Consider the following 22,432-nt stretch of genomic DNA (forward strand, 5'->3'; position numbering starts at 1 on the left):
TCTGCCCCCAGCCAGCCACGTTGCTTTAACTCTGCACAGAGAATGTCTCTGTCGAGCAGCCCCACTGGCTCTGCAAACACAGGCTCAAGCAAAACCCAAAGGCAGGTTTTGCAATGTCACAGCTGTAGGCTGCGTTTAATCCGGCATACAGCGAGTTACATATTTCAAGATGAAAAAACACACCTTCATGTGCAAGAGAATGCAAATTGGAAGAAATAATTTAAAGTACTTGTATACGGCAGAGGGGAAGGAATTAGCTGAATCAACAGCTCGATGGAGACATCTGCTCAACACGCAGCACCACAGTGCAAATAAAATGCCGGGGCAAATTAAGAAGGGGAAGAGAGAATAGTGTGGATAAGTGACAATGGCATCAAATAATGCCACTGACAATGGCAGCTCACTCCGCTCAGCTCAAAGGCAACAGGTCTGCAACAGCAAAGGCGCAAAGAAGGGCAACTAGAAGGGCTGGAAACAACACATCCACCTGCAGAAAGGCTTCTTTTGTCAGAAGGAAAAGTAGCTTCTAACGTACAAAGAGATCTCACAGAAAAATACCTGCATTAACACAGAACAAACGTTACAGTGGGAGAAGTCCCGCAGCCTCAGCCAGCAGAATACAAATAACCCTCCACGCTCACCGCTTTAGAAGGAAGGGAAATCCAGCCCCGGACCACAGCACACGCTTAATCCCCGAGCACACTGCCCCGGGTCTCGCAGAGAGCCGCGTGTACGGAAGAGGCGCCGAGGCGGGGAAGCCTCGCGGCCACGTCCGGCAATCGAGGGAGCACAGCCCCCCGCTCCGCTCCATCCCAGGACCCGAGCCACGGAGGAGTAAAGCCAGCCTCCCCACGGAGCACGGCAGTGCGTACGCTGCCGGGGCAGTACGGTGCCACATCGGCCACGGCCACGCGTCCGCACTCGGTCTGTTCGAACCAGGTCAGCGACTCCAGATCGCGCGGATCTCAGATCCGGCATGCATAAGAAAATTAAAGTAATTAGGCATTAATTATTAACTCCATTTGTCTAGGAAGAACTATAGTTCACGTCAGCCAAGTTAAAGGCGCCTTTCAAAGCGTTCAGCCGATGCCGGCAGCAACTCACCGACCCGCGGCCAGAGGAGCAGCGCCGGACCCGACCCGCAGCCGGGGCTCTCCGCGCCCGGACTGCCTCGTCCCGCACCACCGCCCCGCAGCAGGAGCGGGGCTGCTGTACAGCTCGGACGGGGCGGGACGACAGGGGCTCCTCTCTTTTCTCTCTTTTTATATTTTTTAAGAGAAAAGCAAGGCAGCAGGGCTGGGGAACACCTGGGAGAAAAGCCGTCCCGGCCGTGCCCACCCCGCCCCGCCCCGCCAAGCCCCGGCCAGGCGGCGGCACCGCCGCGCCCAGCCCCGGGCCCCGTCCCGCTCCCAACTTCGCCCAACTCCGCCGGCCGCACCCCGGGGCCGGGACGCGAAGCCGTCCTGCGGTCACCCCATCGCTCCCCCGGTCCGGCCGCCGCCACTCACCGTCAGTCCGAGCAACAGCAGCGGGAACCGTCCGCAGCACCGCGCAGCTCCCGCACGCTGCCCCGGCACAGCCATCGCCGAGCACGGCGCTGCGGGCTGCGGCTGCCGCTGCCACGTCTGGCGGCGCACGCGCGCTTCGTCGCTCCCGCCCGGCCGCGCAGGGCATGCCGGGATTTGTAGTCCGCCGCGCCGCCCCCGGGAGGGCTGCGGGAGTGCGCCTGGACAGCGGCCGCCATGCCGCGGGGGGTTGTGCCGTGAGCCTCCACCTCACTCCCAGCATGTGCTGGGCTTACAGTCGTAGAATCATCCAGGTTGGAAAAGACCTCTAAGATCTAAGATCGTGTAATCCGTCAACCTGTCCCCACTGTGCACACTAAACACGTTCCTTACTGCCTCATCCACATGGCTTTTCAACATCTCCAGGGACAGTAACTCCACTGCCCTGTATTCCAGCACAACACTGCTCTTTCAGAGAAAAAATGTTCCCTAATACCCAACCTGACCCTATAACTCCAGGCCATTCCCTCACATCCCACCGCTGTTATCTGGGAGCAGAGGCCAACTCTAACTCACCACAACCTCTTTTCAGGGAGTTGTAAAGAGCCATAAGGTCAGCTCTGAGCTGCCTCCAGTCTGAACAATGCCAGTTCCCCCTGCTTCTCCCCATAGGACCATGCTCCAGACCCTACACAGCTCTGCGCCCTTCTCTGGACACCCTCCAGGACCTCAATATATTTCTTGTGGTGAGGTGCCCAGAACTGAACACAGCACTCGAGCTGTGCCCTGACCAATGCACTATTGCTGATACAAGCCAGGATGCCATTGGCCCTGTTGGCCACCTGGGCACACAGCTGGCTCATGTTCAGCTGGCTGTTAATTAACACCCACAGACACTTTTCCACCAGGCAGCTTTCCAACCACTCTGTCCCAAGCCTGTAGCATTACATGGGGTTATTGTGATCAAAGTGCAGGATCTGGCACCTGGTCTTGTTGAACCTCACACAACTGGCCTCAGCCCATCAATCCAGCCTGTTCAGATCCCTCCATGTAGCCTTTGCTACTGGCAAAGGGGTTGATGTGCTTTTGTCATACTCTTTAAAAATAACTGCTGGTTTTAGGTCTAAGGTGTGAGGTGAGTGAGGGAAACAAACAGTGAGGAAAGGGAGATGGGAGTTAATTGGAAGAGAAGCTTAGGAGGTGGGACTCCTAGGAATTGACTGTTCTCTGGCCAGTTGTTCCTACATGCAAATGTTAAACCCTAAAGAAGAGCCCCGCAACCCTCCAATGCCAGACAGCAAGCAGTCAGACCACTCAGTCTGGATCCACCAACCCTGATCTGGATCAACGTCTGCAGCCCCCACCAACAGGTCAACGTGCCACATGCCCACTGCACCGATGGGCATCCCAGCCCTCCTGTTGTCTGTCGCAGCCTGGTGGGACCCAATCTCCTGCCACGTGCTGCCTAGAGCTCTTCCTCTCTGCAGCAACATCAAAGGGAAATCAAAGGTGTCTGTTGCAGTCTGATCATGGTGGCTGGCTGTCGCCTGAGCATTGTGCCATGAGAATGGCTCCAAGGGAGTAATTTGTAGATCCATGCAGCTGACTGATCGCTTCAAGTGGCGATCATGAAAACTGAATGCCACTGACATTAACAAGTCCCTCGGTGGAGATGTAATTTTAGCAAAGCAGAAGTGCACAAAGAGAAAGTCATTACTGTTAAAGTTTACGCTTTCGTGACATCTTTTGCAGTTGAATCTGTGTGCACTGTCCTTGGTCACAACTGGATAACCTTCAGCAAGTCATTTCATGGAGCTGTGCTTGCAGAAGGTCCAGACTGGCCAACCTGCAAACAGAGTTGGCAATCCTCAGTCTCCCTGTAATGAACTGCTGAGTAGAGGTGAACAGCCCTGGAACCATCAGGAGTTTAGGATGAGGAAGGGTGGGCAGCCAGAGAGAGTCCAAGGAAGGAAAGGTGTAATAAGTAAGTGTAATTTTGCAGTGGAAGGACCCAAGACAAAACATGCACTGCATCAGATGCCTGTATGTGTACTGCTGCTTTTTACATGTAGTCTCTGCTGACTGTACTGGTGTTTCTGGTGCTGTGTTCCTCACTGCCAGAGCTGGTGCTTTCCCAGCTGAAATAACAGCCTACCAGCAGCAGGCCACGGATCCCAAACTGCAGTCCATTTCAAACAAAACTTCCAGGAAGAGGTCTCCTCTTCCAGATGCTGCTCACCTTCAGATAACCAGTCCAGAGCTGAAAGGCTTCTGCAAACCACTATGCTGACTCAGCCAGACCTCTACTATCAGCTGGATACCCAGGTCCTCAAAGGCTGTTTGAATCCTCCTGTGACTCTCATGTGAAGAAAACTGATACATCTGACGCTTCACATCAGTTACCAGTACCAGATAATGCTAAAGTAACCACAGGTAGTGGCTTTTCTGTGCTGCATCATCACCATGCAGGATGCACTGCCCTTGTGGCAGGAAAGAATAAAACTCTGGATCATCGTTGTTTTGTTGCAGGGTGCTTTTTTGCCGTAATGGCAAGAGGAAATTATCTCAGGAAGAAAGTAAAAGAAAGACAGAAGGCAAGGATGATACTTGAAAATGGGCTTCTGAAAGATTACACAGAAAAATTCCACTTTGGGAAGCTACAATTCTTGTATATGGAAGAATATTAAAAGGGTATTCTTGTGACAACTACAGTTTCTTTCTTTTAGTTCAGCTCGATAATTTGTATTGACATGACACGCGTTGCCTAAACTTAAAAGACAGAATCATTGAGCATCTGTCTTAGGTCAAAATAATATATCACTTATCAGCTCTGAACTGGGCTTTACACAGTGGCAACCACTTAATCAGTCCAGTCGTGCATTACTAAAGAACTCATTACAGCAGTATCTGAGTGCACCACTATCCAGTCCCAAGTTTTACACTATATCCATGTAGTATTAACATCATATGCTGCTTGCTTCTCCATGCTTTTAATATTTGTATATGGTACCTCAAGATGCTGTCAAAGCATTCATTAATTCACCACTGAGAAGCAGGAAAGCATTACTGCCCTTGGATTATAGATCAGAAAACAGTAGCAGAGAGATTATATGATTTGCCCAAGGCTATAAAACCAGACACTTTCAGATGAGGTTCATTTCCAAAAGTCTGCACTGGAACTGCTAATCCTTACTTGTCTGTCTATATTCAAATGCCTGTTTTACCAAGAATTAAATACAAAATGGATTGACACTAAGTATGTCTGCATCAAATCACACCTTCCATGTTTTCTATATGTTTCTGCTTCATTTGACAAGGTTTATTCTTTGTTCTCTTTTTAACCTGAGCAAGTCTCTGGAAGCCTCAAAGTAAAGGTAAAATGAGTCACCTTTACCACAAAAAAATGACAGCTGAATAGACAGGAAAAGACATGAGCACTTTGCAAGCCAAACTGAATCCAGGGGCAACCCAGTGGTTTACACCAGGACCCCAAATCACATAGCATTTGCCCGATGTGAAAGCGGGATTCCCTCACTGCCTTAACTGCAGCAAGGTCTCCTCCTTCCTTCCAGCACCATCTCTTTCTTCCTTATTCAGCTCCAGCCAATTGATTGTAATCTTTGGGCTTATCTCTTGTAAGTCTTGTGACATCTGTGTCATGGCACTGATTGCATCAGCCGAACATGCAAGCTGGTTGCCATCAACAGATTGATGGTATCAAAGCCCTGGGCTCCTCCTGACCTTTCCTACAGCTCTTCTGCACATGATGGAAAGGAAAAGAGACAGCACCAGCCCCTGTAGGATTTTACATGGGAGTGGTCTCAGAGAAGAGACACAGCTGCACACTGCTTTTCTCCAGCAGACGTCTGTCAGAGGGGAAAGCCTGAAGGCAGCTTTCCACTCCTGCTGCCTTCTCAGCATCTGGTAGCAGGGCTGCAGATGAAGCATATCCACACACTTCAGCTAACAAGTTATACAAAAGATCCTTAGCATGCCAAAAAGGAAAAAAAAAAAAAAAAAAAAGGGACGGGAAGGTGCAGCTGTTATACAGAGGATTGTTTCTTAGACTGAACATTCCAGTTTCATACTTTTGCATAAATCCTTTTGGATGCTATTTCGTTAATGGTGAAAATGCACTGTGAGTCTCTAGGGACTGCTGCCTGTAATTCTGCTGTAACATATCTGTGCTTTTCACCTGATTTGCTCTCTGCAGTGAATGGGAATGGCATGAAGGCAGATCAGGACAAGGTTTGGCTTGTAGGCTTTGTGAACAGCATCCTCAGTGCTCTGCAAGGATTCTGTATGCAGCCATGTCACTCAGTGTTTTCGTTTTCTGCATCCTACCCCTTTACGTCTCTGAGGTCTTGAAGGACTGTGCACTTTTGTATAGACCTCACACAGCACAAAGAAGAAATACACACCTACTGTGTGCTTTCATGGGAATTTTACTTTTGTACTATATTGTTGTTGTTTCCTTCAGTCTAGAATCAAAGTATTTTTGGGCCGCAGGTAGACAGATGCTCTTTATATATGAGGAAAACAACCAGTAGGTACTGCAGGAGTCAGTTAAAAGTAGAGTACAGATATTTTCCAAACTTTTCTTCCTGGGAATTTTCCATTACATTTTTTATTGCTTGCTTTAGGTGTGCCCCTTTACATTTAAGAGGTCCTACCATTAAGAACACTGTCATTTCTTTCACTGAATCTCCAAAGCTGGATATAATGTGTTCCTGAGTACCATAAAAGCCTTCTGCAGCATGGGCACCTTGCTGGCTGGTAGTAGATAATTTATGTCTCTCAGTTACCTGCTGAGAGAGTAGTTTAAACAAGATTAAAACAACCATTGGAGTCTAGCTGTTATGCAGTGGCTACAGCACTCCAGCATGTTTCCAAACTGCTGCCATCAAGACAGCTTTCTAGGGATTTGCAGAAGCTTTGTATAACACTCACAGTCTGTTTTACCTTGAATGCATCATCAGGAAAGGGTTGAACAGGGAGCTTGTGAGGAGAGTGGAGATTTGAATCTGAATTCAGCGTGTAGGTAAACCACAGCTTTCACGCCTGAGGATTTGCATTTCACAAGGTCTAGCACATCTCTGCCTGTAAAACAGAAATAGGTGCCTTAGTGGAGTTCAGGTAACACCCCTTGGATTGTGATGGTACCTGTGTACCCTAATAACAAGCCCCAGCTAGTTATTTTCAGACTCTACTGGTCTTTGTTGAGCTGGCAAAATATTTGTCTTTACTGCAGGACTTCACATACCCAGACTAGCTCTGTTGCTCTGCTCAGGGGTAGCCTCCCACCAAGGGTAGCAATGAGGAAGGAGATGGAGCTTCCTGTATGAGTGGAGCTATTATGCCTCTAGTCTGCGTTCACAAAATATCATACATACGTAGGACTAACTATGAAGGTAGGACTGTAAAGATATGACCAAAATATTTTTTGGTTTAAAGCAGTGTTTGCATTACTTGTCTCAGTCTTCAGTAGATCTGCATCCATCTATGGTAGCTGAGCATCTGTCTCTATATTGAATCCAAAAATGCATTAGCATTCAGCCGTCAGCATATATGCAGACAATGTTCTACTAAAGTATTTTTCATACATCTATCCTGTGAGAATATATTCAATATATGCAATACATACATATTCAGTACTTTTCTCTCTATGTAGATAGATAATTTTATATCTACTTTTTTACACACATGCACACATATACGTGGCATATATTAAATTAAGCAGATCCTTTGTCACAATCCATATGATTATATATAAATATAGCCATTATCCAGAAATAATCAGTTTTCTTTCCTTCATTTTTTCAGCTTTTCTGGTATTCGTGTGCTTAAAGTACTGCCTGTGTAGGCTCAATTAAATGTATGACTGCAGTCACTACTTACTGTGTGTAGTAATGCTGACTTTAATGAGAGGATATTTCTTCCTGAAAGACCTTGTCTTTGCAAGGACCTCTTCTCACACTCGTATGAAAAGAGATGTGTTCTGATGAAGTTAGAATGAAAAAAACATAACGATCAAATCCTTTGGCTTTCTGCAGATGGGCAGTCAGGGTAGCAATTTAGCAATTCAGTGAGGAATTTACTGGGTCCTTAGGATTTTTTCTCTCTAAACCTCTTTCCTTCCTGCTTATTTCAGTCGGTAACCTATCTTTTAGTAGAGATACACTGCTGAGAATGCTCCATGCAAAAAAAGATTGTAGAAGATGCAGGGAAGCGAGTGGGAATAAGGCCTTGATCCTGAAGTCTTTGAAGGTAATGGATTGACTTCAGCAGGCTTTGGCTCAAGCCCTAGCTGTCAGAAAGAAAAGTCAGTAAAGGAAGCTGGAAAAATAGTTCAGAAACAACATGGAAACAAAGGAGGCAGAAGTAATAAATACTGAATACAGAAGGAAGAAATCATGAAAAGGAGGAGTGCCAATGAAAGAGAGGCAGAGAAGAGCAGTAGTGGACACCACTGAAATGTCAATAGGTGAGAGTGAGAAGAAGGAACAATAAGCAGCCCATGAAAAAGGCTGTGCAGGAAGCTGGTGTGCTCCTGTGTTTTCAGCTGGTCATCCACATAGCACAGCTCTGACACCGCCAGTGACTAGGTGTCAGAAAACTACACAGTCTTGTCTCCCCACTGCAGGAAGGATGAGTTCATTTAGGGTGGGTTTTTTTTTTTACCACCTCAACGCTGTCTGGCAACCATTAATAGGCCTGTGAAAGTATTATTTTTCTCATTTTCTCCTCTTGAAATATGCATAAGTCTGGTGACAGGAGGTTACTCGGCTGCTGTTTGTGAGGTAGGGAGATTTACAGACAACTTCTGCTGTGAGCCCCCGTGGTAGGGTCTGTGCTGAGAATGATCATTCCTCCTATAAAGGATCATAGTAAGGTTTAGTCGTCCTTCCAGCTCTTCCTTTAAGAGTCCTTTGATTCGTTAAGATGATTACCAACAACTCTGTTTGCTTCTTGACACCACAACCCAATAATGGAATTCATGCAGCACTGTAACAACTGAGCAGCAACTCTGCCAACCCGGTAAATTCCATCCTACGCTTTTATTGTCAAGGGCATCCACATACCTGCTTTTTCAAAAAGCTGCACCAGTTGGACTTTGCTGAAGCTAAATTGTTCTCCTCCTGGGCTTCAGCCAGAGACACTGGACTGTAGCAGGGCACCAGGACAGACAGACAACCGTCTAGAGAGGGATGGAGATCTGCAGGTGACATCTCTCCACTCATCACATCTCTGTGCCTTAGAAGACAATCTTTTTTTCACTTCTTCAGAATATCCTCTTATTCTCTTCTCTCCTGGGCCATCTTTCCCTGTAATATCCATTTCCCAACTACATTTCTTTGCTGTCCTCTTACATAATTTTTCCACTTCACCCTTTCAAAAAAAGATTTAGATTAAAAAGGGCCTTTTGCTGCTGTCACCTTGTTTACTGTCCATATGTATAACACTCACTGCTCCATCTTGAGTGTTGCTGCTCAGCCCATAAAGTCTCAGAGCTAAAGACTGTCTCTTCCTCTGTTTCTCACGGGACTACTTAATAGGTCAGTTGTTAGGCACATGCAGTAGACATCATAAATAATAATGATTCTGAGTTCCTTCAGCAATGATTTTCTCATTGGTCTTGGTTTTGATTCCTGTGTACTCTGGCTCCAAGAGATACATATACATAAAAATAGACACAAATGGCTTTAGAAGCCGAGAGTTTTCCAGCAGCCTGCAGAGTTATTGTGTGGTGAGTGGACCCAGTAAACACATTAAGTACTGACAGGTATCTGATACAGCCTATCAGATTATTTCAGGTATGTTTCTCTTTATTAAATTAATTTTTTTGGCAGAAACATTCTATTCTGGGCATCTGGGTCAAGTTTGATTATTTTAGAAAACTTCTGCCAGAATTATTCAGTCATGTCTAAGTATTAGGCTTATTTGATGGGGTACCTTAGAAATTCCTGGCCACCTTTTGTCTGAAAGGCTCTAATTTCCTCCTCTCTTGAAGGAGGTATCTGACATTCATGGCAGAGTCATTCCCAGTCCCTGCAAAGACTTAATCAATTTTCACAAAGTAAATGCAGATTAAAAAAGCAAGTGCTTGGATTCACAGGACTGCAGTCCGCACAGCTCCAAGAGCTCAACCTTGCAGCTGCACGAATCAGCAGAGCTGCTTCTCTCCATCCTACGCCACAAGTATCATTTGCTAATGGAAGATTGGGAGCTCATGAGCTGAGAAATGCCCCAGGATCAGATGAGAACTGGAGGGAGACTGAGAGAGACCAAGGTTGAGCAAGGAAATGCCACCAGGAACTAATTTAAAAACGTAAGAAACCACATGCACACAAGCTCTGTGTTCAGAGGGGACAAAATATCTTGCTCAAACACTGGGAAATGCTAGAATAAGGATACTTGAAAAACTGTTTTGTCCTTCATGAACATTGTTTGTGAGATAGAGTTTTTAATTACGTAATTGCATATTGTTTTTCCCCCATAGACTCTCTAACTTGCTTGTTGCAGTTGTTGGGAGACGTATAACTGGAAGGAAAAAGATGATCTTATCATCAGTGCAGTATCGGGCAAACTGCTTAATTTTTTTTCTGCAAATTAATTCTAAATTTTGTTATTTTAGTTTCTGGGTACTCACCTTAGCATCTGGTCAGCTTTGCAGCAATGCTGAGCACTCATAAGAGAAACTGAATTCAGTAGGATCAGTGCAGAGAATACCTGAACTATGTACTGCTGTCTGCTCTGAAATAGGTCTTAGGCATTTAAATAGTACATTCACAATTGGGGACTGAACCTTTCATTGCCTTGTTTCTCTTCCTTATTTATGAAGTGAAAGGGAATGCTCTTTTGTCCTACTGTAGGAGAAGAAAAAGCTTATCAACAGGCATGAAGCACTCAGGCTCTGTCAGGGTAACTTATATGCAAAAGACCTCATGATGAATATAGCTCCCATCAAAGCAAAGTCTGAGTAGCATACAGTAAGGAGGCAAGGGTGTATGCAAGAAGGAAGATAAATCAAAATACAAAGAATTGCACAAGTATTGAGCACCATCTATCCTGTGTGCTAAAGAAGGGAACTGTGGAAAAAAAACTGTGTTCAGATACTAACAGATGCCTACATTAAGAAAGCAGACTTGAAGGAAATGAACAGCGACAAAATAAGAAGGTGCTCAAAAGCGTTCTGTAGAAATGTGTTAAGGACCTGTAAAATTGACATAATTATACTTTTCCTTGCTAGTGAAATGCCCTGAGAACTGCTTGTGAAATCTGCTACAAGACTTAATGAATTATTATTTTCACAGGAGCAGTAAGATCTTATGGAGTGGCTCTAGGATAGCTCAAAGGATGGATCTGAAGATGACTGCAGTCAGTGGGAAGTTTGTTAATTTCAGGGGGAGCTGGAGCAAAATCCATGAGCTATCAAATCCAGTTTCATTTTGTGAAGTAATTTTGTGTCATGAACTGTAGACCCTAGAGACAAAACTACGGATTTAAGGTTATTAGGGTGACATAAGCCAGGATCTGGACTAGGTTTATTTTTTAAACAAGTTGCTTCTTGGCAGCAACCCAGAAAATAAAAACAATATGCGTAGAAAAATAAGAGGAAGGATTGCATGGAAATAAAACAGCAGTTGAAACTAGATCTGTACAGACAGGGGAGTCAGTACAATATAAGACAGGGACTGAACTGAGGCTCTAATAAAGGCATTGTCCAGCTGAACTAGTAAAAAGCAATAGAATGAGGTTTAGTGGAGACTGACAGGGTCACCTCAAGCTCATTTCCCTGCATGCACCCTAGAAGGAACACTGGTAGAAATGGCCATTTTTTTTCCTTCTATCAGTTACACAGCAGAAAATCTGAGCATCCGCTGAGGGCTCTGTCCATGACAAGCAGAAAATGGTTGCATTAAAAGCACAAGCCAATACAGTGAATGTGACCAAAGAAATAAAGGCTGACAGTGAAAAATACAGCAGGTTTGAAGCGTGCCATAGCTCTTTAAGTTCATGAAAGCAGTACATCTGGGCAGCTAGCATAGAAAGCAATAACCTGTTATTGCACGTGTCTGAGGTGTTACTGTGGACAGGCAAAAAATACAAGATTCTAAGCATCCTTTAGAAATAGAGCATTACCACTGCAATGATAGAAATAGAACCAGATTCCCTGCTTTTAGCCAAATTCCCAGATCCTGATCTGAGCTTTCAGCAAGACACATGGGTCCCAGTGTTGCCAAGAAGCCACAAGGTTCTGCCTCTCATTGGCATGAGATCTCCCACTTGTAAGTTTTTATCTCTCTTTACTCAGCTTTCACGAGCCCCTTGCCTCTCTAAGAAAGATAGCAACGTGTCTAGTACTACACCAACCAGAGATAGTTGGGCTGTAGCTACTCTGTGTAGGTGAGGATTTCGGAGACCCAGAAGAGGAATACAGATATTTTCCTGAATTGCTTACACGTAAAGCCTGAGTGGGAACGTGGGAAACACTGGATTCAGTTAACTTGACTCAATGAAGAGTTATCAAACGCTTATGTTCTCCTAGTAAACTTCTCAAGATGAGAGCTATGAGCTCTTGTATTCTGTTGAGTCTCTTTGCAAGAATCCTCTCATTACAGAGCATCTGGCACTGCATCATTCTGATCTGATCAACTGCGTATTGCCAGTGCATTGCAGCTCCCTTACAGCAATATGGATTTGCCACTCCCTCTTGATTCAGTCTTGAGATGGTCAAAAAGACAGAAGTGGAAACATTCAACTATGTGCAATCCATGAATTCTTCCTTACCTCAAATCTCTTGGGTTTGTGCTTTTCTCTTGTCACATAAATATCTGGCTGGTTGTGTGCTCATAAATGTCAAATATTTAAAAGGGAATGGATTTATTTTAATATTGTCTGTTTAGAGCAAGAATTTAAGGGCAAGGACCTTTTCCTTACTGGTATATAGACAATTTCTTCATAAGAAACAGGGATATATTCAGATTACATATATCAAAACACTTGGCCATCTGTGCCACGAAAGGGACGCTATGACTTATGTAAAGGAAAAGTATGACTCCCAGATCTGCTGGAATTAAAACCCTGTGACCATAGTTAAAATTTGTTGCTTGTATGTTGTTTTAATACTTAAGCACTGCAGTATATGTTAAAGTGTGAGTAAGACTGCAAAATTAGATTGAACAAAATAAGTTAAATTTTCTGTAATGTTGATTTATGAGCCTTAGTCAAAGCTTGTTATGGGGAAAAAACACAGGAGACTTCTGACATGACTTTGCTATTTTAATTGTATTTATACACTGTAATAAAATGTCCTTTAAAATTTTCTTGGTTTTATGGTCTTTCTCTTATCATAATAGCTACATATGAATTTACTGGACAATTTTACTACAGTATCTATTTGTTTTGTAATGGAATTTTGACAGATGTATTAGTGAACATAAATATCAGATTTGTTCATTCCTATTACTAATAGCACAAAGTGTTCAAACTGAGACTATCTAAAATCCCATTTGACCTTTCCCTTTGGATGAGTTGCTGAGTTCTTGTGCTTTTCCAAGCACGTGAGGAAAACAACTTCCTTCTTTGGAGTTATTTTATGTTTTGTGTAGTAAGCAATGCAGAGGAAATAAATGTTCTTTGTTTACAAATAACAGAGTCCCATCCAAGTGTTAACAACTGTTATTATTAATTATTTACATTGTGATGGCTCTGCAGAGACATCATCCAGAGAGTAGCTCTACGCAAGCACAGATGAAAAAGATTATTGTTGCTATTCCTTATGGCATGTACACTGTTGCCCAAGGTAACAGTGATTTGTTTATAGAAGGCAGCAAAAAGGCCTGGATTAATCCAAACAAAAAGCCTAATTGTACTACTAAAACCATTTGTGATAAGAAAGAAGGAAACAAAACTAGAACAGAATGTGCTAGATTAACCTCCCATCTGTTTACTGTTAAAATAATAGAGGGATCAGCTATTCCACACTTCAGAAGGGCCATTAAACAAAAAAGCTGAAGAGGAATCAAGACAGTCATGAAAGGCAATATGCTAAGGGGAGTGAGGCCTTTTTTTTTTTTTTTTTTTATGGCTGCTTCCTACAACATCTCCCCTGTGCTAAAATACACCAATGCCCTACCAGCGTTTTCACTCTCCTGAGCACAAAAGAGCAGACCGGAATGGAGAAGACGACCCAGTTAACTCATTACTCATTACTTTTGCCAGCTTTGTCTATAACCTGGGCAAGCGCTGAGCTCTCCTTGCTGCTCTTCCTTCCGGATCTTTTTCTTTCCTATCTGATTCTTTTCTATCTTTTTAACTTTTCTTTTGTAAATGTTTCTCTCAGTTGGCCAAGATCACAGTTCCTGTTGCTATGACTTTAAATAGATGGAACTCAATGCACTCAAAACCCCAAACCCTATTTAACCTTTTAGTACTGGTCATGGACACACTTTTGATTCATTTATCTCATCAAATTTAATATAATGCAAATGGAGGGAGCTTACAGTCTAGAAGCATTATATTAATCTAACATTATAAAAAAAAAAGATTCTAATTTTGGACCCAGAGCTACTTGAAAGCATTTCAATTGTTATTAAAAATCAGCATCAGTAGGTGTTAGATCCCCCCTAAGATCTCAGTTTCAGAGACTGATGCAGGAAGCCTGTGGCATATCAGGATACCAAAGTCTGTAAAACTACAGGCCAGCATACTAATTACTGGATCACTTTCTTTTCTCCTACCCTACTGCTGCTTCCAGAAAATCTGATTCATTATTGCCGCTTCATTTTCAGTAGTATGCCAGCTTCCTGGGCAGCCAACACAAGATACAGGGTTCCTCTGAATTCTCCAGAAGCAACAGCCCCCCCACAGAACCCTTCTCTATCGCAGTGCTTATTTAAAGCACAGATTCGTGTGTCAGGAGAGCAGCCAGGCATGGTTTTTCTCTTTGCTCTCTAAATGATGCTTAACCTACTGTTCCAGAATCTAGAGAAGATTGTTTGCTCCTCCGGACTTTTTCTGAGAAAAAAATTGTTTCCTTTCTCTCTAAGAGGTTCTTTTCCATTAAGCTTTAGGAGAAGCAATCTCTGCTGGAATGCACGATCGTGGTCATAAATGCATGTCACCACTGCAACTCACATATGAGAATTAGAGGGAGCAGCCCTTGTCATTTAATCTGATCCACAGGGGACTAAGAGAAGCAGGCAGCATCAGCGTCTGCTCCATTTGTCAAAAGCAAATCTGACAAATAAAAGAAAAAATAAATAGTAGGGATCTATTGTGTGCAATGGAGAACTGAGCTTTTGACAGAACCGTTTTAATTAAAAATGTTTCTGCTTGATGGTGCTTGTTTCCTGCAGAAAATTGAAGCTGGAACAGTAATCATAACCTTAGCTATTGCAATGCTGTAACAATGCTGAGGTCTTCCAAACCATGCTGCCATTAGTTTACACTCCTCTTCCTCTGGGTCCACTGGGGCCGAGTTACTGCCCTGACACACCAATGCCCTGTACAAACTAAGAGAAGGAGAAGTGCATGTTGATCTATTTACTCATGATGGGGAATCCAACCCATAATGTAGAATACTGCTTTGCAACATCTGCAACATTTCCCAGGAAGCAGCGCAGCTATGTTTGGGAATCAAAATATTTTCTTTTTTTCACTGCTATTTCAGGCTATTCTACCTCCCAAAGTCACTTCAACTGCCAATCTTCCAAATAGTTCTAACCAAGAATCTTCAAGGAGAGAATGAAGTGACAGAAGGGGGACCTATTAAGGACAGAAAGGAAACCTAGACTTCCAATGTTTGCACACCATCATCTTCTAATGAGTTTATTTTCTATGATGTGAGGCACTTAGGCAGATTCTTAAAAAAAAAAAAAAGGGTGTTAATAATGATCAATCTACATTTATTCTGCACATAACTGCAGAGGTTATGATGCTTGGCATAATTGCGGTGCACTGAATGTTTCTCTCCTATGGCTACAGAGGATGCAATAGGCTGTTACTTACTTCTAGGTAAGGGAGCTCTTCCTTCAGTTTAGAGGTCAGGAATTTGTGCTTCTGCTGCTGAGATTTTCAGTCTTGATTGTGACTGGCAGCTGTAGACAGCTACATTCAATTATTATACAATCAACACTGGTTTGTCACATTCTCCTTTTCAAGTGAATCCGGTGTACCTGACAACAATACTATATCAGACAAACCAAAGATGTTCTTGGAAAGGAAGGAGTTTTCCCAAACACTTTTCATTCAAGGAAGGATTTAAGACACACTTTATGTGGCCATATTTCTTTGTTTCATTTCTCTTTCCCCAAAACATCACAAAGAAATAGAAAAGACTCAAGGTTAGACCTGGCGTCATTCCCACACCAGTCTCTCCCTTAGTCAATGATTAATTATTTATCTGTTCTCCTGAGAAAGAAAATCGACACGCAAACAAAACCAGGATGTATTATGTGTATTTACAAGCAAGGGAAACACAGCAAAGATAAAGGAAAGTATTGTAAATTTGAAATATATTTGCAGATAAGATACTAAGGAGAAAGTGAAATTTCATGAATGTATTCAAGTACATTGGCCCAAATCCATGCCAGCTATTAATCCACAGCTCACGGAAGTGTTTGTTTCACTGTTACTTATAAAACAGAACAAAACCCAACTCCAGAGCAGTTACAGTGAGCAGACAGTCTCCACACAGAGCACCATGTACTGGATTAGACTGAGAAAAACACACTGAGTCAGATAGCTGCCACCAGAGAGAAAGGATGAGTTTGTAGCTACAACTTTAGTGCACAGCTGAGGAGGGACCGACTGTGAAAATCATATCCTCTCCCTGCTTCTGTTCCATAAGGAAAATAAGGCTAGACTTACCTTTTTTTTCCCCCCCCATCATGGTCACCTTCAAGGAAGACACATTGTGCCATCATTCACAAATGTAAAGATTCAGGGCTTGTTCAGTGATGTGCCTGTGAGGCTGTCCAGATTTGGCACAATTTTCAACAGTTTTCAAAGATACTTTAAGTGGTGTTTCCAGGAAAAAAAACTGAGTCTATCAGGAGTTTAACCTGAGATTTAAAGCAGAGAAACAAGTATACACACCGAATTATGGCACTACACTCTTAAGCTACCATTAGTGAGAATACTAATCTTAATAGATTGCTGAGTTGATAATATATGACAATTCCTATACTCTGCTGAGACCAGCCATGAAAAACAGCAGTGCATGAAAGGTCACGTGGTTTCAGTTTTACAAGAGCTACAGCAACGGAGCTGCTGAGTAGTGAGAGCGTATCTGACCTGAGCATCTTTCAATCAGTGAGGTTCCATCTTTCAGAAAAGAGGAGCAGCTGACATAAGCGTTACTACTTCCACAAATTAAGGTTTCTTGCTCTTTTGGCTGCCACATACCCTTTCACTCTTTCTCTCCTGCCCTCTTTAATCTTGCTTGCATAGGAAAAAGGAATCCTCCATCACCTCAGCATTCACTTGTACATGTGAGACAAGTCCAGTGCTAGACCTTTCTGATGACATGAAAAATCACCTCAGAATGTGCAAGAGCACAGCAAACAACCAGCAGGGAATGGAATCCCATGACAACTCACGTATGAGTTTAGGCAAAATCCATACAAGCATTACAGTATGTGAACATGGTAAAAGAGATGTCAGTTGTACCAGTTGGCCTGATGCCTTCCCAGCCTAAACAGCAAAAAGTGGTTCCTCAGAGTACTTGTGACCTCAAGGAGTTCCTGGGGAGCCTTGAGCAGAAGGCTGCCTTAGTTGTGTCATGCTTTCCCTCTAAGCACACGTTTGTGTGAAAGATAGTAAAGATAAAACCTGGTAACACCTTTCTAACTAGCACAATGCCCAAACACTTAGGAGATATTGGCATCTCTGTACCTACCACTGAAATGCAGCCATTTCAGGGCTCTAAAGCAGCAACTGCTGATCAGTCCATTACCAAACAGTCCGAATTTTGCTTGTGAATACTACTATCTCCCACTGAAATCACACAGCATGTGTAACCAGTAATGTGTGGACTCAGTGATTTTTCAAACACCTTCCTGCCACAATCTGCGCCTCAGACCTTTCCTAGATTCTCTCTGCCCTTACAGCATCCCAAGCCTTTTCTCACTATTTTTCCAACATGCATCATGGCTGACAAAATTTACTGAGCAAAATTAGACCAACACTAGAAAACAATGGGAAACCAAGCTTCCTTCATCTGCTTTGCTGCTCCCCATCATTCAGCTTTCTCTCACCAGAATGTTGGGACTCACACTCATTACTGTGCACACTTACTCTCGCACACAGACATGTAACTTTCTCTTCAGCTCACTCTGCATGTTGGTGCTTTGCATTTCTTTGTTGCCCTTTTGTTTGTTCACAGCTGGCTTCACAGCAGAGACATGCCTGAGACAAAGACATCAAAGAAGGATGCTTATTTTACAGTCTAGCTGGTTTTAAACAACCAAGCAAACAAATGAAAAATGCATTTGGAAATTTTAAATGAATCTCATCCTGAGCTCCTAGCTGCAGCAAGACATCACAGCTCCAAGGCTGACAGGTGTTTGGACACAGTGGCAGCGGTGGCTTTGGTGGGTTATGGCTCAAGAATTGCTGTGTTTGCAGGCAGCAGAATTGGTGACCTGGGAAGCAAGCTGCCCATTGCTTGACTGATCTTGTCTGGCTTCTTCTCATATTAAGAAGATTTAGTGCCAGATTACGGGTGAAAATCTGGATTAAAGTGAACCTGAATTTTTGTAAAATGAGGACCTTCTGCTGCACTTCATAGGTAACTGTCAAAGGATGCGATTATTCAGCCCAGCTTTCAAGCACTCCCAAAAACAGAGACCTGAATGCAAATTCTATCATTGTTATTCAGGCTCTTCATCTGAGCACCTTAGAATAACTCTAAGTGGCTATAATGCAAGATGTGCAGTGAGGTAGAGGATGTGTTTCAGCACAGACCGCCGTAGCTTTATGAACTCTTGGTGTCATCATTTGTATCAGTGCAGCACCAATCACCAAAGCTTGTTTTGAATCCTACAGTGAGAAATTATTGGTATTTAGGCTGCAGAGTCTTTTCCTTTGCTACATCACGTGCAAATGACAGTTTGAAGTGAGTAATACTGCTTTAGCTCAGCATTTCAAATGTTTGCTACCTGATACAGTGTTTTTTGGAGGCAAACAGTGAGAACTCGAGTCAGAGCTTATAACTGCATCAAACAGGTAAACCTACAAACAGTAAAGGATAAAGTTCCTGAGGGAGGTGCAGTGGAAGGATGCAGGAATGTTGGAAAAATGGTCACGAAGGCAATCAGAAGGCTAGAGCATCTCTTCTATGAAGGCACGTTGAGGGAATTGGGCTTCTTTCTCTTGAAGAAGGCTGTAGGGACACCTCACTGTGGCTTTTCAGTACTTGATAGGAGCTTGCAGACTGGAGGGGGTACTGACTTGTTGTGTGGTCTGCTAGTGACAGGGCAAGGGAGAATGGCCTTTAACTAAAAGGGGAAAGTTATGTTAGAAGTGAGGAAGAAATTCTTCACTCAGAGTGGTGAAGTACTGGCATAGGCTGCCCAGAGAGGCCGTGGGTGCCCCATCCCTGGAGGCATTCAATGACAGGCTGGATGGGGCCTTGGGCAGCTTGATCTGGTGCCTGACTTAGTGGTCATCAACTTTGCTTGTGAAAGAGGTGTTAGAACTAAATGATCTTTAAAGCCCCCTCCACCCTCAGCCACTCCATGATTCTATGAAAGGCATTTATATCTTAGTCTGGCTGCTCGTATATTGGTTTCAATCAGATTGTTCAGTGGTTGTTGCATTTCAAACCAAGCCTCTTAAAGGACCAAATACATTTATTCATGAGAATGAATGCTTTTAGCCCACATTGACACTAGAGAAACTAGTGGCTAACTTCTCTATTTAATCAGGCTCAGGCAGACAGACATTTAATATTGGAGTTCTCATTTTTTTACTCCCTGTGAAAAAATCAAAACTGTCTGTGGGTGATATATAGTGATATTCAAGTAAAAGTGCCCCAAGTCATCAGTATGTTTAAGCACATGCTTAAATTTAAGCAAGTGCTTGAATACCACTGCTGTTCCTTAAACTGAAATGGGACTTGGTTCAAGGATGAATTGATATTTATGTTCCTTGAACACCTCAGATAGACTTGCTCATGATTTTTTTGCTTTGCTGGATCAGGGTTTGTAACTCCACAAGTTGATTTCTATACTAGTCTAGTATTTCAAGTCCATATACAAAAATAAACCTAATCTTTTTTCCAATATTCCACCTCTCTGATCTCATGACATCCAGAACACAAACCACTGATCTTTTCAGTGATCTGACTTACAAATGGTGTTTTAGAAGGCACAAGCAGCAAATCATACCTTCAGTTGGAATACCTACATTACTGCATCTCTGTTGCATGCGACTAGCTTGGAAAATGAAGTTAAACTTGTACAAGAAAAGTAATTTAATACATGATTTAGAACTTTAACCACCTTTCTACAAATTAATTCACATGCCTACAGACCTTTACTTGTATAAGCAACTCAATATGATCTGACGAGGAAGGAATTATTAGTGAGATTTAGCCTGCCAACTGTAGAAATGATTGTACTGTAGGTCAGTGATAACATTTACATGAAATGTGGCACTTCCATTCAGTTTTTCTGACCTTTTTTTTTCTCCTGTAACATTGCTGAATTTTTTTTTTATCTTTGAGGACAGATGAAAGAGAATCAAACTTCTCTCACATCAATCTAAGTATAATATATAGCCAAAGAATTGATCACACTTGTCCTGGTTACCTAATAAAAGAAATCACAGCTGAGATCTAGATAGGTCCCTGTATAATCAACAAACATTAAGATGTTATAATTACAAAATAAGCAAGAGAGTTAGGCAACACAGATTACAATAACAAAAAGAGTAGAGATAGAAAGCTTACCCATATCCTAGGCTCTCTTACTCCAGCAGAGAGGATCTCCAGAAGAGATCCTTCCCTAGTGGTAGCCAGCTTTTAAATAGGTCTAGGAGGGGTGGAGCCTGGCTCCACTGGCTTCCAGCAGCACAGGTGAATTGCCTTCACCTGTGCTCCTCTGGCTGACTCATGGCTCGCCTCAGGTGATCAATCAGAGGTTCAGGCCGTGATTCAGCAGTTCCCATACAGTCACTATTCTAAAAAAACAATTCTGTTGATCTCTAACAGAGTTTCAAACAACTTCATGACTGATGGATGATGTTGCAATGCTTAGTATTCTATAGAACTGGATCTTATGCTGTAGATTCACACACACACACACACACACACACACAAAAAAAAAAAAAAAAAAAAAAGATTGGAAAGAATATCTAGAGGTAATTCTAGACCAAGCTCCCTTTCAAAGCAGGGCTAGATGTAAAATCAGATTGGGCTGCTAAGGACCTTGCTGAGTTTTAATGATGAACAATCCTGAAATCAGTGATGTGTTAGTCCCACCAATATGAACTTCTTCTGTATTTCCAAACAGTATTTCCCTCGTTGCAGCTTGTTGTTGCTTCTTGTCCTTTTGCTGTACATATCTGTAAAAATTAGGCTTTATCTTCCTGTAGGATTAGTGTAATTATACACCCTGTTGGCCTTCTCTTCTCCAGGCTAACCAAACCCAGTGGCCCCAGCTTCATAGTGTACAGCAGGTGGTGAAGTCTTCTAATTGGCTTATCTGGACACTTTCCAGTTTGTAGTAGCTCTTGATCTACAGGCCCTGGGGTCCAATGGAGACACTTGCTCAGCCTCATCCTGAAGTGCTACATGGGCTGCTTCTGACTTTATTGCATGCTTTTTTGCATTTGCCTTTGTTGAACTTGACGTGGTTCTGTCTAACCCACTCCTCCAGTTGATTGGTGTCATTCTGAATGGAAACCTTGCCATCCATTGTACCATTCCTCTGGTCTGGGGGTCACTTGATGGGGGTGCATTGAGCCTTAGCATCCACAGCCATATGGTGTAACAGTAGGATAACATATTGACTTAGTCAGCAAAAGATACATTTCTGCTTTTCTGGCAGTAATAAAATTCCTAATGGTTGTTGACCAGAATTCATGGAATACGTCTGGCTGCTAGACAAGGCTGAATATACAACACAAGTTGCAGTACAAGTTATGGTAGTTAGAAAAATAAGTAGTAGCAGTGCTGATTATACGTATTTATATTTAAAGGCATTTCTGATGGATAACTTTGAATTGGAAAGAAATGTGAGATGGAAAATCAGTAGTATATAAATAGCTATGCAGACAAAGTGGTTGCAATTATCTGAGAAGAGGGATTATATTGGCATACTGGTAAAGTTCAATACCTTACCCTGCCTGTTCCAGCCACCCTGATCTGCACTGTGTCTTCAGAATTCACTGTGCAGCTCCTGTCTGCTTTGCTGTCATGCCTTACGTTTGAGATGCCGCTATGTGTTGTGATGGTCATACTGAAGGAAGAACGTGATGTTTTGCAGAAGAAGTGGTAGGGTTTCTACCTGCTCAAAATGCAAAGCAGAAAGCTTCTCAGTGCACTAGCCCACTCTGCTGCAATCATTTTTCTTTATTGACATCCCTGGCTGTGCCTGTGAAGGGAAGCAGATAATCTCAGCTAGGAAGAAGTGCAGAGCACGGCCTCGTGTGATGGCATTCTTAGCTTTCTGCTAATGTAATGCTTGTGGTATCCCACAGTCTCTTTGCTGAGGCATTGCAAGAAAGAGGTAGCTATCTTTTCCAACCTCTTTAAATCAGAGCAGGCCACACGCTGCAGTAACATCCAGCTCAACCTCCTCCTACCAATGGCAAAATAACAGTAAATATTCATATTGCACATATTACCAGTTACTAGGTCCAAGATTCCCATTCACCATAGGACTGCTTCCACCACTGCTCCATTCATGTAGAAAGGA

The 22,432-nt window shown here is 43.0% G+C and overlaps 1 protein-coding gene and 1 long non-coding RNA gene across 2 annotated transcripts in view; both read right to left on the reverse strand.

The window, feature by feature from the left end:
• Positions 1 to 2,029, reverse strand: part of PDIA5 (protein disulfide isomerase family A member 5) — a 92,085-nt gene extending 90,056 nt beyond the window's left edge. Inside the window, 4 exon segments of the mRNA XM_052674678.1 lie at positions 1,509 to 1,735; positions 1,738 to 1,840; positions 1,842 to 1,978; positions 1,981 to 2,029. Of these exon segments, the coding sequence (XP_052530638.1) occupies positions 1,509 to 1,735; positions 1,738 to 1,840; positions 1,842 to 1,978; positions 1,981 to 2,029 (516 nt within the window).
• A 3,821-nt stretch (positions 2,030 to 5,850) lies between these two features.
• On the reverse strand, positions 5,851 to 20,484 carry LOC128077244 (uncharacterized). The gene is made up of 4 exons (XR_008204896.1): positions 20,464 to 20,484; positions 17,768 to 17,918; positions 6,468 to 6,605; positions 5,851 to 6,313 (listed from the first exon to the last, which is right to left on the reverse strand). It is a non-coding gene; the product is annotated as an uncharacterized LOC128077244 (long non-coding RNA).
• Positions 20,485 to 22,432: the final 1,948 nt, after the last annotated feature.

Source organism: Tympanuchus pallidicinctus, unplaced genomic scaffold (genome assembly GCF_026119805.1).
Source record: "Tympanuchus pallidicinctus isolate F22 unplaced genomic scaffold, pur_lepc_1.0 scaffold15, whole genome shotgun sequence".
NCBI lineage: Eukaryota > Metazoa > Chordata > Aves > Galliformes > Phasianidae > Tympanuchus > Tympanuchus pallidicinctus.